The following is an 18,592-nucleotide window of genomic DNA, read 5'->3' on the forward strand; positions in this document are numbered from 1 at the left end:
TACACACACACACACACAATCACTGTTACACACACACACAATCACTGTTACACACACACACACAATCACTGTTACACACACACACACAATCACTGTTACACACACACACAATCACACACACACAATCACTGTTACACACACACACAATCACTGTCACACACACAATCACACACACAATCACTGTTACACACACACACACACACACACAATCACTGTACACACACACACACAATCACTGTTACACACACACACAATCACTGTCACACACACACACACACACACACACACAATCACTGTACACACACACACACACACACACACACACAATCACTGTTACACACACACACACACACAACCACTGTTACACACACACACACACACACACAATCACTGTTATTACACACACACACACACAATCACTGTTACACACACACACACACAATCACTGTTACACACACACACAATCACTGTTACACACACACACACACACACACAATCACTGTTACACACACACACACATCACTGTTACACACACACACACACACACACACACACACACACACACAATCACTGTTACACACACACACACAATCACTGTTACACACACACACACACAATCACTGTTACACACACACACAATCACTGTTACACACACACACAATCACTGTTACACACACACACACACACAATCACTGTTACACACACACAACATCACACACACAATCACACACACAATCACTGTTACACACACACACAATCACTGTTATATACACACACAATCACTTATGCACACACACAATCACTGTCACACACACACTGTCACACACATCACTGTCACACACACACACACACAATCACTGTCACACACACAATCACTGTTTACACACACACACACACAATCACTGTTACACACACACACACAATCACTGTTACACACACACACACACACTCACTGTTACACACACAATCACTGTTACACACACACACACAATCACTGTTACACACACACACACAATCACTGTTACACACACACACACACACAATCACTGTTACACACACACACACACAATCACTGTTACACACACACACACACAATCACTGTTACACACACACACAACACAATCACACACACACACACATCACACACACACAATCACAATTCACACACACACACACAATCACTGTTACACACACACACACAATCACTGTTACACACACACACACACAATCACTGTTACACACACACACACACACACGTCACAATCACACACAATCACACACACACACACAATCACTGTCACACACACACACAATCACTGTACACACACACACACACACACAATCACTGTCACACACACACACACACACAATCACTGTCACACACACACAATCACACACACACACAATCACTGTTACACATTACACACACACATCACTGTCACACACACACACAATCACTGTCACACACACACACACAATCACTGTCACACACACACACACAATCACTGTCACACACACACTGTCACACACACACACAATCACTGTTCACACACACACACACAATCACTGTTACACACACACACACACACAATCACTGTCACACACACACACAATCACTTCACACACACAATCACTGTCACACACACACACACAATCACTGTTACACACACACACACAATCACTGTTACACACACACACAATCACTGTTACACAAACACACACACACAATCACACACACACACAATCACTGTCACACACACACACACACACACAATCACTGTCACACACACACAATCACTGTCACACACACACACACAATCACTGTCACACACACACACACACACACACAATCACTGTTACACACACACACACAATCACTGTTACACAATCACTGTCACACACACACACACACACACACAATCACTGTTACACACACAAACACAATCACTGTTACACACACACACACAATCACTGTCACACACACACACACAATCACTGTTCACACACACAATCACACACACAATCACTGTCACACACACAATTCACACACACACACAATCACTATTACACACACACACACACACAATCACTGTCACACACACACACACAATCACTGTCACACACACACACAATCACTGTCACACACACACACACAATCACTGTCACACACACACACACACACAATCACTGTCTACACACACACACACACAATCACTGTTACACACACACAATCACTGTACACACACACACACACAATCACTGTTCACACACACACACACAATCACTGTCACATACACACACACAATCACTGTTACACACACACACACAATCACTGTTACACACACACACACACAATCACTGTTACACACACACACACACACACACAATCACTGTCACACACACACATTATCACTGTCACACACACACACACACACAATCACTGTCACACACACACACACACACACAATCACTGTTACACACACACACACAATCACTGTTACACACACACACAATCACTGTCACACACACACACACAATCACTGTTGTCACACACACACACACAATCACTGTCACACACACATTAATCACTGTCACACACACAATCACTGTCACACACACACACACAATCACTGTCACACACACTCACACACACACACAATCACTGTCACACACACACACACAATCACTGTTACACACACACACAATCACTGTTACACACACACACACACACACACACACAATCACTGTTACACACACACACACACACACACACAATCACTGTTACACACACACACACACACAATCACTGTCACACACATACACAATCACTGTCACACACACACACACACACAATCACTGTCACACTGTTACACACACACACAATCACTGTTACACACACACACACACACAATCACTGTCACACACACACACACACAATCACTGTCACACACACACACAATCACTGTTATACACACACACACACACAATCACTGTCACACACACACACACACACTGTCACACACACACATTACAATCACTGTCACACACACACAATCACTGTCACACACACACACACACACACACAATCACTGTTACACACACACACACACACAATCACTGTTACACACACACACACACACACACAATCACTGTTACACACACACACACAATCACTGTTACACACACACACACACAATCACTGTTACACACACACACACTGTCACACACACACACACAATCACTGTTATACACACACACACACAATCACTGTACACACACACACACACACACACACACACACACACAATCACTGTTATACACACACACACACACAATAACTGTATACACACACACAATCACTTATACACACACACAATCACTGTTATACACACACACACACACAATCACTGTTATACACACACACACACAATCACTTATACACACACACAATCACTGTCACACACACACACACACACAATCACTGTTAAACACACACACACACACAATCACTGTTACACACACACACTGTCACACACACTGTCACACACACACTGTCACACACACACACACTGTCACACACACACACACAATCACTGTTACACACACACACAAGCACTGTTACACACACACACACACACAATCACTGTTACACACACACAATCACTGTTACACACACACACACACACACACACACACACACAATCACTGTTACACACACACACACACACAATCACTGTTACACACACACACAATCACTGTTACACACACACACACACAATCACTGTTACACACACACACACTGTTACACAATCACTGTTATTACACACACACACACAATCACTGTTACACACCACACACAATCACACACAATCACTGTTACACACACACACAATCACTGTTACACACACACACACAATCACTGTTACACACACACACACACACAATCACTGTTACACACACACACACACACACACACACAATCACTGTTACACACACACACACACACAATCACTGTTACACACACACACACACAATCACTGTTACACACACACACTGTTACTGTTACTCAACAGGACAGTGTTTCCACCCTTCTAGAAGAAGGGTCCCTACCTCACAGGACAGTGTTTCCACCCGTCAGTCCCAACTAATCTACACTAAAACATAATGTTGGACTGGCCACAGATGTTAAGTCTTGCATTACTCTCAGCTACAATACATTCACCTATACTACAATACATGTACGATGTCGACACAATATATTCATGATTTGGAGAAAACTTCCTTTGAATAGTTAATTTCAGTATGAAGAGTTATTAATGACTGAATGAGTTGTTTATATTGGAGCAGTATCTCCTGGTCTTTGTTACGCCATTAAAACAGAAGAACAAACGCATTGTAATCCAACTAATTAATTAACTTTCTGAAACGCCTAATTAAATGAGTAGAGACTTTCCATCTCCAATTTGAATCTAATTCGTTTATAAAATTGCCAATTTCCCTGAAAATATTAGACCTTGCTGCAAACCATGTCAGGCAAACTGGCACTTATTCCTAGAAGTATTCAGTTAATTTCAAATTGATTGGACACTTCATTTACATGGACCCTCCAAAGTTACATTCCAGAAAACACTTATTGTTCTGGACCGGGTGTACTGTCTTCCTACTGAGAGAGAGAATTTCAGACACCGATATTACCCTCGTTTTACCGAAGCCGGTAATTTCAGTGATTAGGCTACACAACGTTCCGGCATATTTTTACTTCTAAAACCATTAAAAAAGAGACTGCTTTGTGAGTTTATTCATCAACTGTCAATATAGTGGAAAAGGCAGCACTTTACAAACAGTATGTCATTGAGATGGGTTGGCCATGTGCCTAACATTGGAAAGTTTTTGTAGGATGTTAAATTCACTGTTAGATCAATTGCATGGCTATCTAGCAACAATATAATATTTAGAGATAGCAATCTTGCTGTGTTTTGAGTTCCTACTCCCTCAGATGGTGAATTATGTCAGATATAGCCTTGGACAATATGCACCAAAAACATGCAGGAAATTAATCTCTAAAGAGGCAAAAATAAATCTGATTATTCTGGTTCCTATTTCCGCATGCTGCACATCAAAAATATCCATCATGCATTCCCTGAACATGTTAGATAGCGATCTTCTTTCATATCTTACTTAGCACTGGAAAAAGTCAGTCTAGAGCCCTGTCCCTAATAGAAATAAATGTTTTTGTATGTATCATTATCAAGCGAAATGGCTCAATTTATGGCTATTTGACTTTTGTCCATGTTGCCCATTTCTAGTATAGATATATTATTATCTAGATGAGTGTGGTGCAGGATAGTGTGAACATCTCTGGCCATTCCAACATGAATAGTATAGTATTTTAGTATAAATCAAATCAAATTTTATTTGTCACATACACATGGTTAGCAGATGTTAATGCGAGTGTAGCGAAATGCTTGTGCTTCTAGTTCCGACAATGCAGTAATAACGAACAAGTAATCTAACTAACAATTCCAAAAAAAAAAACTACTGTCTTATACACAGTGTAAGGGGATAAAGAATATGTACATAAGGATATATGAATGAGTGATGGTACAGAGCAGCATAGGCAAGATACGGTAGATGATATCGAGTACAGTATATACATATGAGATGAGTATGTAAACCAAGTGGCATAGTTAAAGTGGCTAGTGATACATGTATTACATAAGGATGCAGTCGATGATATAGAGTACAGTATCTACGTATGCATATGAGATGAATAATGTAGGGTAAGTAACATTATATAAGGTAGCATTGTTTAAAGTGGCTAGTGATATATTTACATCATTTCCCATCAATTCCCATTATTAGTGGGTGGAGTAGAGTCAGTGTCATTGACAGTGTGTTGGCAGTAGCCACTCAATGTTAGTGGTGGCTGTTTAACAGTCTGATGGCCTTGAGATAGAAGCTGTTTTTCAGTCTCTCGGTCCCAGCTTTGATGCACCTGTACTGACCTCGCCTTCTGGATGACAGCGGGGTGAACAGGCAGTGGCTCGGGTGGTTGATGTCCTTGATGATCTTTATGGCCTTCCTGTAGCATCGGGTGGTGTAGGTGTCCTGGAGGGCAGGTAGTTTGCCCCCGGTGATGCATTGTGCAGACCTCACTACCCTCTGGAGAGCCTTACGGTTGAGGGCGGTGCAGTTGCCATACCAGGCGGTGATACAGCCCGCCAGGATGCTCTCGATTGTGCATCTGTAGAAGTTTGTGAGTGCTTTTGGTGACAAGCCGAATTTCTTCAGCCTCCTGAGGTTGAAGAGGCGCTGCTGCGCCTTCCTCACGATGCTGTCTGTGTGAGTGGACCAATTCAGTTTGTCTGTGATGTGTATGCCGAGGAACTTAAAACTTGCTACCCTCTCCACTACTGTTCCATCGATGTGGATGGGGGTGTTCCCTCTGCTGTTTCCTGAAGTCCACAATCATCTCCTTAGTTTTGTTGACGTTGAGTGTGAGGTTATTTTCCTGACACCACACTCCGAGGGCCCTCACCTCCTCCCTGTAGGCCGTCTCGTCGTTGTTGGTAATCAAGCCTACCACTGTTGTGTCGTCCGCAAACTTGATGATTGAGTTGGAGGCGTGCATGGCCACGCAGTCGTGGGTGAACAGGGAGTACAGGAGAGGGCTCAGAACGCACCCTTGTGGGGCCCCAGTGTTGAGGATCAGCGGGGAGGAGATGTTGTTGCCTACCCTCACCACCTGGGGGCGGCCCGTCAGGAAGTCCAGAACCCAGTTGCACAGGGCGGGGTCGAGACCCAGGGTCTCGAGCTTGATGACGAGCTTGGAGGGTACTATGGTGTTGAATGCCGAGCTGTAGTCGATGAACAGCATTCTCACATAGGTATTCCTCTTGTCCAGATGGGTTAGGGCAGTGTGCAGTGTGGTTGAGATTGCATCGTCTGTGGACCTATTTGGGCGGTAAGCAAATTGGAGTGGGTCTAGGGTGTCAGGTAGGGTGGAGGTGATATGGTCCTTGACTAGTCTCTCAAAGCACTTCATGATGACGGATGTGAGTGCTACGGGGCGGTAGTCGTTTAGCTCAGTTACCTTAGCTTTCTTGGGAACAGGAACAATGGTGGCCCTCTTGAAGCATGTGGGAACAGCAGACTGGTATAGGGATTGATTGAATATGTCCGTAAACACACCGGCCAGCTGGTCTGCGCATGCTCTGAGGGCGCGGCTGGGGACGCCGTCTGGGCCTGCAGCCTTGCGAGAGTTAACACGTTTAAATGTCTTACTCACTTCGGCTGCAGTGAAGGAGAGACTGCATGTTTTCGTTGCAGGCCGTGTCAGTGGCCTATACATAGATAATGTATACAAGGCCTTCTGAGCATATTCACAACCCTTTTTCCACATTCCTGTTGTGTTTAAAATGGATTACATTTAAATGTTGTCACTGGCTTACACTCAATACCCCATAATGTGAAAGTGGAGTTATGTTTAACACAGATCCAATCACAAAGACCAGGGAGGTTTTCCTATGCCTCACAAAGCACACCGATTGGTAGATGAAAATAGCAAACATTGAATATCCCTTTGAGCATGGCGAAGTTATTAATGACACTTTGGATGGTGTATCAATACACCCAGTCACTACAAAGATACAGGCGTCCTTCCTAACTCAGTTGCCGGAGAGGAAGGAAACCGCCAATGGTGACTTTAAAACAGAGTTCAATGGCTGTGATAGGAGAAAACAGAGGATGGATCAACAACATTGTAGTTACTTCACAATACTAACCTAATTGACAGAGTGAAAAGGAAGCCTGTACAGAATAAAAATATTCCAAAACATGCATCCTGTTTGTAAAATGTGGCAAAGAAATGAACTATGTCCTGAATAAAAAGTGTTATGTTTGGGGCAAATCCAACACATCACTTCGAACCACGCTCCATATTTTCAAGCACGGTGGTTGCGTTATATAATGGGTATGTTTGTCATCGGAAAGGACTAGGGAGATTTTTAGTATAAAAATAATTGGAATAGAGCTAAGCTAGGGCAAAATCCTAGAGTAAAACCTGGTTCATTCTGCACTCCAACAAACACTGGGAAACAAATTCACCTTTCAGCAGGACAATAACCTAAAACACAACGCCAAATATACCCTGGAGTTGATTGCCAAGATGACATTGAATGTTCCTGAGTTGCCTAGTTACGGTTTAGACTTAAACTGGCGTGAAAATCTATGGCAAGACTTGAAAATGGCCACCTAGCAATGACAGAGCCTAAATATTTTTTAAAGAATAATGTGCCGATATAGTACAATCCAGATGTGCAAAGTTCTTAGAGACTTACCCAGAAAGACTCACAGCTGTAATCGCTGCCAACGGTGATTCTAACAGGTATTGAGACTGGGTAGGAATACTTATGTAAATTTGAGATTTGGGGATTTCTTTTTCAATACATTTACAAAACCGATGTATTTTTCTCTCACTTTGTCATTATGAAGTATTGTGTATCAATGGGTGAGGAAAATAGTATATTTAGTCTGTTTTGAATTCAGGTTGTAACACAACAAAATGTGTAATAAATCAAGGGGTTTAAATACTTTCTGAAGGAACAGTAAATCATGTATTGATCATGTATTATATTCTAGGTGAGTGTGGTTCAGGACTCTGAACATCTCTGGGCCGTCCAACATGATTTAGTATTGATAATGTAAATGTATAGATAATGTATTGTATATTATATTCTAGGTGAGTGTGGTTCAGGACTCTGAACATCTGGGCCGTCCAACATGATTTAGTATTGATAATGTAAATGTATAGATAATGTATTGTATATTATATTCTAGGTGAGTGTGGTTCAGGACTCTGAACATCTCTGGGCCGTCCAACATGATTTAGTATTGATAATGTAAATGTATAGATAATGTATTGTATATTATATTCTAGGTGAGTGTGGTGCAGGACTCTGTGAACATCTCTGGCCAGTCCAACATGAACATGCTGAAGGTACCAGAGTGCCAGCTGTCAGATGACCTGGGGAACCTGTGGCAGTGTTCCCGCTTCACTGACTGTTCCCTCTATGTGGGGGGGCAGGAGTTCAAGGCACACAAATCCATCCTAGCAGGTAAGACTCGGACACTACCACTACCAGCACCAGCCACCTCTCTGCCGCTTACCAGCCCCCACTCTGCCGCTTACCAAATCAAATTTATTTATATAGCCCTTCGTACATCAGCTGATATCTCAAAGTGCTATACAGAAACCCAGCCTAAAACCCCAAACAGCAAGCAATGCAGGTGTAGGAGCACGGTGGCTAGGAAAAACTCCCTAGAAAGGCCAAAACCTAGGAAGAAACCTAGAGAGGAACCAGGCTATGTGGGGTGGCCAGTCCTCTTCTGGCTGTGCCGGGTGGAGATTATAACAGAACATGGCCAAGATGTTCAAATGTTCATAAATGACCAGCATGGTCGAATAATAATAAGGCAGAACAGTTTAATCTGGAGCAGCAGCATGGCCAGGTGGACTGGGGACAGCAAGGAGTCATCATGTCAGGTAGTCCTGGGGCATGGTCCTAGGGCTCAGGTCCTCCGAGAGAGAGAAAGAAAGAGAGAATTAGAGAAAGCACTCTTAAATTCACACAGGACAGGCCTCCCGGGTGGCGCAGTGGTTAAGGGCGCCACCCGGGAGTCCCTGGGTTCGCGCCCAGGCTCTGTCGTAACAGGCCGCGACCGGGAGGTCCGTGGGGCGACGCACAATTGGCCTAGCGTCGTCCGGGTTATTATAATAATAATAATAATAATAATATTCACACAGGACACCGAATAGGACAGGAGAAGTACTCCAGATATAACAAACTGACCCTAGCCCCCCGACACACAAACTACTGCAGCATAAATACTGGAGGCTGAGACAGGAGGGGTCAGTAGACACTAGTTTACCAGCCCCCACTCTGCCGCTTACCAGCCCCCTCTCTGCCGCTTACCAGCCCCCTGGTTTGAATCCCTAACCCTGTAACACCTGGTTGTAATCCTGAGGGCCTCTCCAGCCCTCTCTTACCTCAGCCCTCCTAGCTGTGCAGACCGCAGGGATAGATTCCTTCACCCCTTGACTCCATGCTTTAGGCATGGCAGCAGTTTGGTTAAGAATGCCTTGAATCACCACAGACATACTAATGTTGTTTTTCTTCTTTGATTGACAGCGAGATCTCCCGTCTTTAGCGCCATGTTTGAACATGAGATGGAGGAGAGTAAAAAGGTGTGTTTCACTGAGACCTTCACATATGAACACATTGTGTTGTACTGCTGCTACTTTATTTCTCATAGTAACACAATGATACTGTGTCCTGTCTCAGAACCGTGTGGACATCAGTGATGTGGAGCCAGACGTGTTTAAGGAGATGATGGGATTCATCTACACAGGGAAAGCTCCCAACCTGGACAAGATGGCCGACAACCTGCTGGCAGCTGCTGACAAAGTAAGACTGACCCAATATAACAGAGCTAGTCCATATTGGCACTAATAACAGGGTTACAGTAGCCTGTTGATATACGGCTAACGTGTCTTTGAAATGATTTGTATTTGAATCCAAATTGTTTTAAAATGTAAAATAATCTGCATGGTTGGGGTGTTTAAAAAAAAAAAGTTTTGTCAGAGCTAGATTCACATGGGGACTGTAACCCTACAGATCAGCTCTCTGCGATCTCTGTGGAGATCGACCATGTCAATCTCTGGCTAATAGAATAGGCAAATTACTCCGAATGTCAGTCGTGCGCTGCCTTGCTGTTCGATGCTTTACGGAGTGGCACCAGTCAAGTGAACCTTATTGAACACAAACCCCTGACCCCAACTTTAATGAACCCTGACCCCAACCCTAATGAATCCTAACCCCTGACTCCAACCCTAATGAATCCTAACCCCTGACTCCAACCCTGACCCCAACCCTAATGAATCCTAGCCCCTGACTCCAACCCTGACCCCAACCTTAATGAATCCTAACCCCTGACCCCAACCTTAATGAATCCTAACCCCTGACCCCAACCTTAATGAACCCTAATCCCTGACCCCAACCCTAATGAATCCTCAACCCACCTGAACCCTAACCCTCAACCCTAATGAATCCTAACTCCTGACCCCAACCTTAATGAACCCTGACCCCAACCCTAATGAATAACCCTAACCCCTGACCCCAATAATAAACACAAACCCCTGACCCCAACTTTAATGAACCCTAACCCCTGACCCCAACCCTAATGAATCCTAACCCTGACCCCAACCTAATGAATAATCCCTGACCCCAACCCTAATGAATCCTAATTCCAACCCTAATGAACCCTAACCCCTGACCCCAACCCTAATGAACCCTGATTCCAACCTAATGAATCCTGACCCCAACTAATGAATGAACCCTGATTCCAACCCCTGACCCCTGATTCCAACCCTAATGAATCCTAACCCCTGACCCCAACCCTTAATGAACCCCTTAATGAACCCTAATCCCTGACCCCAACCCTAATGAACCCTAACCCCTGACCCCAACCCTAATGAATCCTGACCCCTGATTCCAACCCTAATGAATCCTGACCCCAACCCTAATGAATCCTGACCCCTGATTCCAACCCTAATGAATCCTGACCCCTGATTCCAACCCTAATGAATCCTAACCCCTGACCCCAACCTTAATGAACCCTAACCCTGACCCCAACCCGAATGAATCCTAACCCCTGACCCCAACCCTAATGAATCCTGACCCCTGATTCCAACCCTAATGAATCCTAACCCCTGACCCCAACTTTAATGAACCCTAACCCCTGACCCCAACCCTAATGAATCCTGACCCCTGATTCCAACCCCTGACCCCAACCTTAATGAACCCTGACCCCAACCCTAATGAATCCTAACCCTAACCCCTGACCCCAACCTTAATAAACACAAACCCCTGACCCCAACTTTAATGAACCCTAACCCCTGACCCCAACCCTAATGAATCCTAACTCCTGACCCCAACCTTAATGAATCCTATCCCTGACTCTAACCCTGACCCCAACCTTAATGAATCCTAACCCCTAACCCCAACCTTAATGAATCCTAACCCCTGACCCCAACCCTAATGAATCCTAACCCTGACTCCAACCCTGACCCCAACCTTAATTAATCCTAACCCATGACTCCAACCCTGACCCCAACCCTAATTAATCCTAACCCCTGACTCCAACCCTGACCCCAACTTTAATGAATCCTGACTCCAACCCTGACCCCAGCCTTAATGATCCCTAACCCCTGACCCCAACCCTAATTAATCCTAACCCCTGACCCCAACCCTAATGAACCCTAACCCCTGACCCCAATCCTAATGAACCCTAACCCCTGACTCCAACCCTGACCCCAAACCTTAATGAATCCTAACCCCTGACCCCAACCCTAATTAATCCTAACCCCTGACTCCAACCCTGACCCCAACCCTAATGAATCCTAACCCCTGACCCCAACCCTAATGAATCCTAACCCCTGACCCCAACCCTAATGAATCCTAACCCCTGACCCCAACCTTAATGAATCCTAACCCCAACCCTAATGAATCCTAACCCCTGACTCCATTCCTGACCCCAACCTTAATGAATCCTAACCCCTGACCCCAACCCTAATGAATCCTAACCCCTGACCCCAACCCTGACCCCAACCTTAATGAATCCTAACCCCTGACTCAAACCTTGACCCCTGATTCCAAACCAGACCCCAACCTTAATGAATCCTGACCCCAAACTTAATGAACCCTGACCCCAACCTTAACCACCCTCTCTCTCCACCAGTATGCCTTGGAGCGTTTAAAGGTGATGTGTGAAGAGGCTCTGTGCACCAGCCTCTCTGTGGAGAACGTGGCTGATACCCTGATCCTGGCGGACTTACACAGTGCCGAGCAGCTCAAAGCACAAGCCATAGATTTTATCAACAGGCAAGTATCTGTAGAAAGACCCAGTGATGAATCCCTCCTGCCAGCCGTGTTTACCTTCTCTCAGCGCTGCTCTGTTATCTCCTGTAGGTGCAGCGTCCTCCGACAGCTGGGCTGTAAAGATGGGAAAAACTGGAATAGCAAGTATGTAACTATCTGATATGTGACACCAGATTAATAACAAACTCTTATCTCTCCCAAAGAGATGCATTAGAATTCATTGTTTTAGCCACAGAGCCAGGGAGGAGGGGGCCAACAGGGCCAGTATGGGGCTGATCCATGTTATTAATAGACTACCTGGATAAGCTTTGTTCACTGTTCTACAATATGAAATGAACATTTTTGTTTTATTCTGTGTGATGTAGTGTGTTAAGGACACCTTGAGTCATCTCAGTTTTCATAGATAATTAGTTTAGTATTAGTGGTGATCTGTTGTAAGGACTAAAGGAGTTTGAATAAGATGTCCCCACCACTGCTACTGCTGCAGCCCTTTGTCTGAAACACATCTTCATATCTCTATGTATACTGGACAACTATAGAAACGCAACATGCAACAATTTCAAAGATTTTAATGAGTGACTGATTTCCTTATATGAACTGTAAATGTAAATACATTCATTAGTCCCCAATCTATGGATTTCAGATGACTGGGAATACAGACATGCATCTGTCATAGATACCTTTAAAAAAAGGTAGGGGCGTGGATCAGAAAACCAGTCAGTATCTGGTGTGACCACCATTTGCCTCATGCAGGGTGACACATCTCCTTCGCCTAGAGTTGATCAGGCTGTTGATTTGTGGAATGTTGTCCTACTCTTCAATGGCTGTGCGAAGTTGCTGGATATTGGCGTGAACTGAAATATTCTGTCGATCCAGAGTATCCAAAACATGCTGAAATGGTGACATGTCTGGTGAGAATTTAGGCCATGGAATAACTGGGACATTTTCAGCTTCCAGGAATTGTGTACAGATCCTTGCAACATGGAGCCGCATTATCATGCTGAAACATGAGGTGATGGCGGCGGATGAATGGCATGACAATGGGCCCCAGGCTCATGTCACGGTATCTCTCTGCATTCAAATTACCATCAACAAAATGCAATTGTGTTGTCTGTATCTTATACCTGCCCGTACCATATCCCCACCACCACCATGGGGCACTGTGTTCACAACGTTGACGTCACCAAACTGTTCGCCCACACGGCGCCATATACGCTCTCTGGCATCTGCCCGGCACAGTTAAGACCGGGATTCATCCATGAAGAGCACTCTACTCCAGCATGCCAGTGGCCATAGAAGGAGAGCATTCTTCTTCAGCATGCCAGTGGCCATAGAAGGAGAGCATTCTTCTTCAGCGTGCCAGTGGCCATAGAAGGAGAGCATTCTTCTTCAGCATGCCAGTGGCCATAGAAGGAGAGCATTCTTCTTCAGCATGCCAGTGGCCATAGAAGGAGAGCATTCTTCTTCAGCATGCCAGTGGCCATCGAAGGAGAGCATTTTCCCACTGAAGTCCGAACTGCAGTCAGGTCGCCCCTGGTGAGGACGACGAGTGTACAGATGAGCTTCCCTGAGATGGTTTCTGACAGTTTGTAAAGAAATTCTTCGGATCTGCAAACCCACAGTTTCATCAGCTGATGTCCGATGATCCCGCAGGTGAAAAGGCCAGATGTGGAGGTCCTGGGCTGGTGTGGTTACACGTGGTCTGCGGTTGTGAGGCCGGCTGGACGTACTGCCAAATTCTCTAAAACAACGTTAAAGGCAGCTTATGGTAGAGAAATTAACATTCCATTATTTGGGAACAGCTCTGGTGGACATTCCTGATGTCAGCATGCCAATTGCACGCTCCCTCAACTTGAGACATCTGTGGCATTGTGTAGTGTGTCAAACGGCACATTTTAGTGGCCTTTTATTGTCCCCAGCACAAGGTGCACCTGTGTAATGATCATGCCATTTTAATCAACTTCTTGATATGTCACACCGTCAGGTGGATGGATTATCTTGGCAAAGGAGAAACGCTCACTAACAGGAACATTTCTGGGATCTTTTACTTCAGCTCATGAAACCAACACTTTTTACATGTTGCATTTATATATCTGTACTACTGTATTTATTCTGTCATTACATTCCTAGATTGATTTTTCTTTGGTTTCAGATGTTTGGTGTTAACGTCCTGTCTGTGTGTGGTTGTATTGCAGTCATGCCACGGACATAATGGAGACGGCAGGCTGGAAGTCAATGATCCAGTCCCACCCTCACTTAGTGGCCGAGGCCTTCAGAGCCTTGGCATCGGCACAGTGCCCGCCCTTCGGGCTGCCGAGGAAGCGCCTAAAACAGTCCTGACTGCTACAGCAGAGACAGCCCTCTGATCCAGACACTAGGAGCTGAAACAGCATGGAGACCCCCCGAGCAGGGATGAACAGAGCTGGGAGGCTACCTGGCTGGGAGGCTGACTCCTACTGGTGGAAAGAAACGTTTGGTTTTGGTCCTCAAGTTTTGTCTGCTATTTTTGTCATTTCAAATGGCCTTAATCTATCTGCCATTACTCTGGAGCTGATCTACTGTGTTCTCCCTATTTGATTCTGTGGCTGCCCCGTCCCACAGACCAGGCTGCCCCGTCCCACAGACCAGGCTGTCCCGTCCCACAGACCAGGCTGCCCAGACCAGGCTGCCCCGTCCCACAGACCAGGCTGCCTCCAGATTGCACTAGTTCCCATAGTAATTTTGATATGGAATTCTATAGGGACGTGTTAAGGGTTTGATTAATGGGAAATATATATTTGTAATGTTTAGCCCATTTTGTGACTAGACATTAAAGCGTGTACACTTTCAGTGCAAGATCAATTCTATATACTTTTTAAAAGATGAGTATGCCCCATATTGATGGCACCATTTCTATGTAAATGACAGTTTAACCATCTTCAGAAGACCGGTTTTAAAGCAAGTCTGTTCTATTTTCTGGCATTACGAGACCCTGTGTTGATGCTGTTATTGTATGCAAGACAAACATGTCTATACTCTGCCTCTGAACTAGTCACACTCGCTATTGGACGAATAGGAAAGGCAATTTCCCCAGACAGTCTCCCATTGGACGATCACTTATGCAAAGACCAACCTAGTGTCTTCAGACAGTATTCATACCCCTCAACTTATTCCACATGTTACAGGCTGCATTCAACATGGATTAAATCGCTTGTTTTTTTCTCACCCATCTAGTCACAATACCCCATAATAACAAAGTGAAAATATGTTTTTATAAATCTGTGCAAATGTATTAAATGAAATATCTAATTTCCATAAGTATTCACACCCCTGAGTCAGTACTTTGAAGAAGCACCTTTGGGTATGTCTGGATCAGCTTTGAGTCGTCTTCAGTATGTCTGGATCAGCTTTGAGTCGTCTTCAGTATGTCTGGATCAGCTTTGAGTCGTCTTGATTTGGGGATTTGCTCCCATTATTCTTTGCAGATTTTCTCAAGCTCTTAAGTTAGATGGAGTAGCGGTGAACAGAAATCTTCGTCTTTTCACATATTTTCAAGTCTGGGCTTTGGCTGGGCCACTGACGGACTTTCACATTCTTGTTCTGAAGCCATTCCAGTGTTGCTTTGGCTGTATGCTTGAGGTCATTGTCCTGTTGGAACATAAATCTTCGCCCCCAGTGTAAGGTCTTTTGCACTCTGAAACGGGTTCTTATCGAGGATTTGCCTGCCGTTGGCTCCATTCATTGTTCCCTCCCAGTCCCTTCTGCTGAAAAGCATCCCCATAGCATGATGTTGCCACCACCATGCTTCACGGTAGGAATAGTGATGCTGCCACCACCATTCTTCACGATGGGGATGGTGTAAGACGGGTGACGTGTCTGGTTTTCTCCAGACATAGAGCTTTGTATTCAGGCCAGAGTTACATTTTTTGTCTCGTCAGACCACATAATCATTTGCCTTATGCTCTGAGTCTTTCACGTGCCATACTCCAGGTGTGTTGTCATGTGCCTTTTTTTCAGGAGTGTTTTCCGTCAGGCCACTATCCCATAAAGTCCAGATTGGTGAAGTGCTGATGCGGTTTATCTTAAGTCAGCCAAGGAAATCTGTAGTTTTGTCAGTGGTCACTTCCCTGACCAAGGTCCTCCTTGCCTGGTTGCTCAGTTTGGTCAGACGGCCAGCTCTAGACAGAGTCTGGGTAGTTCCATATATATATTTTTATTTCCCAATGGTGGAGACCACTGTGCTCTTCAACCTTTCAACACTCTAGAAATGGTTTTATTCTCTTCCCCAAATACACTGAGTATATCACACATTAGCAACACCTTCCCAATATTGAGTTGCACCCTGCCTTTTGCCCTCAGAACAGACTCAATTTGTCAGGGCATAGACTCTACAAGGTGTTGAAAGCGTTCAATGGGGATGCTGGCTCATGTTGACTAAAAGGCTTCCCACACTTGTCAAATTGGCCAGATGTCCATTGGGTGGTGGACCATTCTTGATACACACAGGAAACTGTTGAGTTTGAAAAACCCAGCAGGGTTATAGTTCTTGACACAAACCAGTGCTCCTGGCACCTACCATCATACCCCGTTCGAAGGCACTTGAATCTTTTGTCTTGCCCATTCACCATCTGAATCGCACACACAATCTGTCACAATTGTATCAAGGCTTAAAACTTCTTTAACCTGTCTCCTCCCCTTAATCTACACTGATTGAAGTGGATTTAACAAGTGACATCAATAAGGGATCATAGTTCCTTGGATTTAATTTCTGCTCTGGCATGCACTGTCAACTGTGGGACCATGTATAGACAGCTAAATCATGTCCACAGCTAAATCATGTCCAAACAATTGAATTGGCCACAGATGGACTCCAAGTTTTAATGACATCTCAAGGATGATCAAAGGAAATTGGATGCACCTGAGCTCAATTTGGAGTGTCAGTATGAATACATATATAAATTAGATTTCTGTATTTGATTTTCAATAAATATGCAACATTTTCTAAAAACATGTTTTCACTTTGTCGTAACGGGTTATTGTGTGTAGATAGATGGGTGAGGTTTGTTTTTTAATTACGGCTGTAACTCAACATGTGGAATAAGTCAAGGGGTCTGAATACTTCAAGATTCAACTTCCAGAGATTTAGCTTTCCATGTTACTACAAACTTGCAAATATTTCCGTATTGTCAACATGAAGTGGTTAACAAAAGGAAACATTGGGGAGACTAAAGTCCTGTATTGTTGAAAACAACTGTCCAGGTTAACATTTTGGCATCAACAATGTTTTTTGTGCAATTATCTAAGTATCTGTTAAGGATTTAAATGAGTCCTGTCCAGATGCACTGAGCTCAAACAGTGTTGGAGATCAAGCTGTATAGGATGCTGTCCCCTTGGCATTATTACAGTCTGTGTTACAGGGATCAGGCCAGCTTCACATTCTAACCAGTCAGGACCTGAAACTGATTCAATTCATCAATGAAAAAATGTAATGTTGGTTGTATGGATGGGTCACATGTTGGTACAGTCATGATGTGTTGTATGGATGGGTCACATGTTGGTACAGTCATGTTGGTTGTATGGATGGGTCACATGTTGGTACAGTCATGATGTGTTGTATGGATGGGTCACATGTTGGTGGTACAGTCAGGATGTGTTGTATGGATGGGTCACATGTT

General features: G+C 44.3%; 1 protein-coding gene across 3 annotated transcripts in view; it reads left to right on the forward strand.

Annotated features, from left to right (window-relative positions):
• The window catches only part of LOC112241596 (speckle-type POZ protein-like A), a 114,043-nt gene extending 96,886 nt beyond the window's left edge, over positions 1 to 17,157 (forward strand). For all 3 annotated transcript variants that reach the window (XM_042320077.1, XM_042320076.1, XM_042320078.1), the window contains 6 exons: positions 8,939 to 9,116; positions 10,191 to 10,246; positions 10,344 to 10,466; positions 12,799 to 12,941; positions 13,029 to 13,082; positions 15,134 to 17,157. In XM_042320077.1, the coding sequence (XP_042176011.1) occupies positions 8,939 to 9,116; positions 10,191 to 10,246; positions 10,344 to 10,466; positions 12,799 to 12,941; positions 13,029 to 13,082; positions 15,134 to 15,278 (699 nt within the window). In that variant the 3' untranslated portion in view covers positions 15,279 to 17,157. The remainder of the gene's footprint in view (positions 1 to 8,938; positions 9,117 to 10,190; positions 10,247 to 10,343; positions 10,467 to 12,798; positions 12,942 to 13,028; positions 13,083 to 15,133) is intronic.
• Positions 17,158 to 18,592: the final 1,435 nt, after the last annotated feature.

The sequence above is a fragment of the Oncorhynchus tshawytscha genome, linkage group LG03 (genome assembly GCF_018296145.1).
Source record: "Oncorhynchus tshawytscha isolate Ot180627B linkage group LG03, Otsh_v2.0, whole genome shotgun sequence".
Classification (NCBI taxonomy): Eukaryota; Metazoa; Chordata; class Actinopteri; order Salmoniformes; family Salmonidae; genus Oncorhynchus; species Oncorhynchus tshawytscha.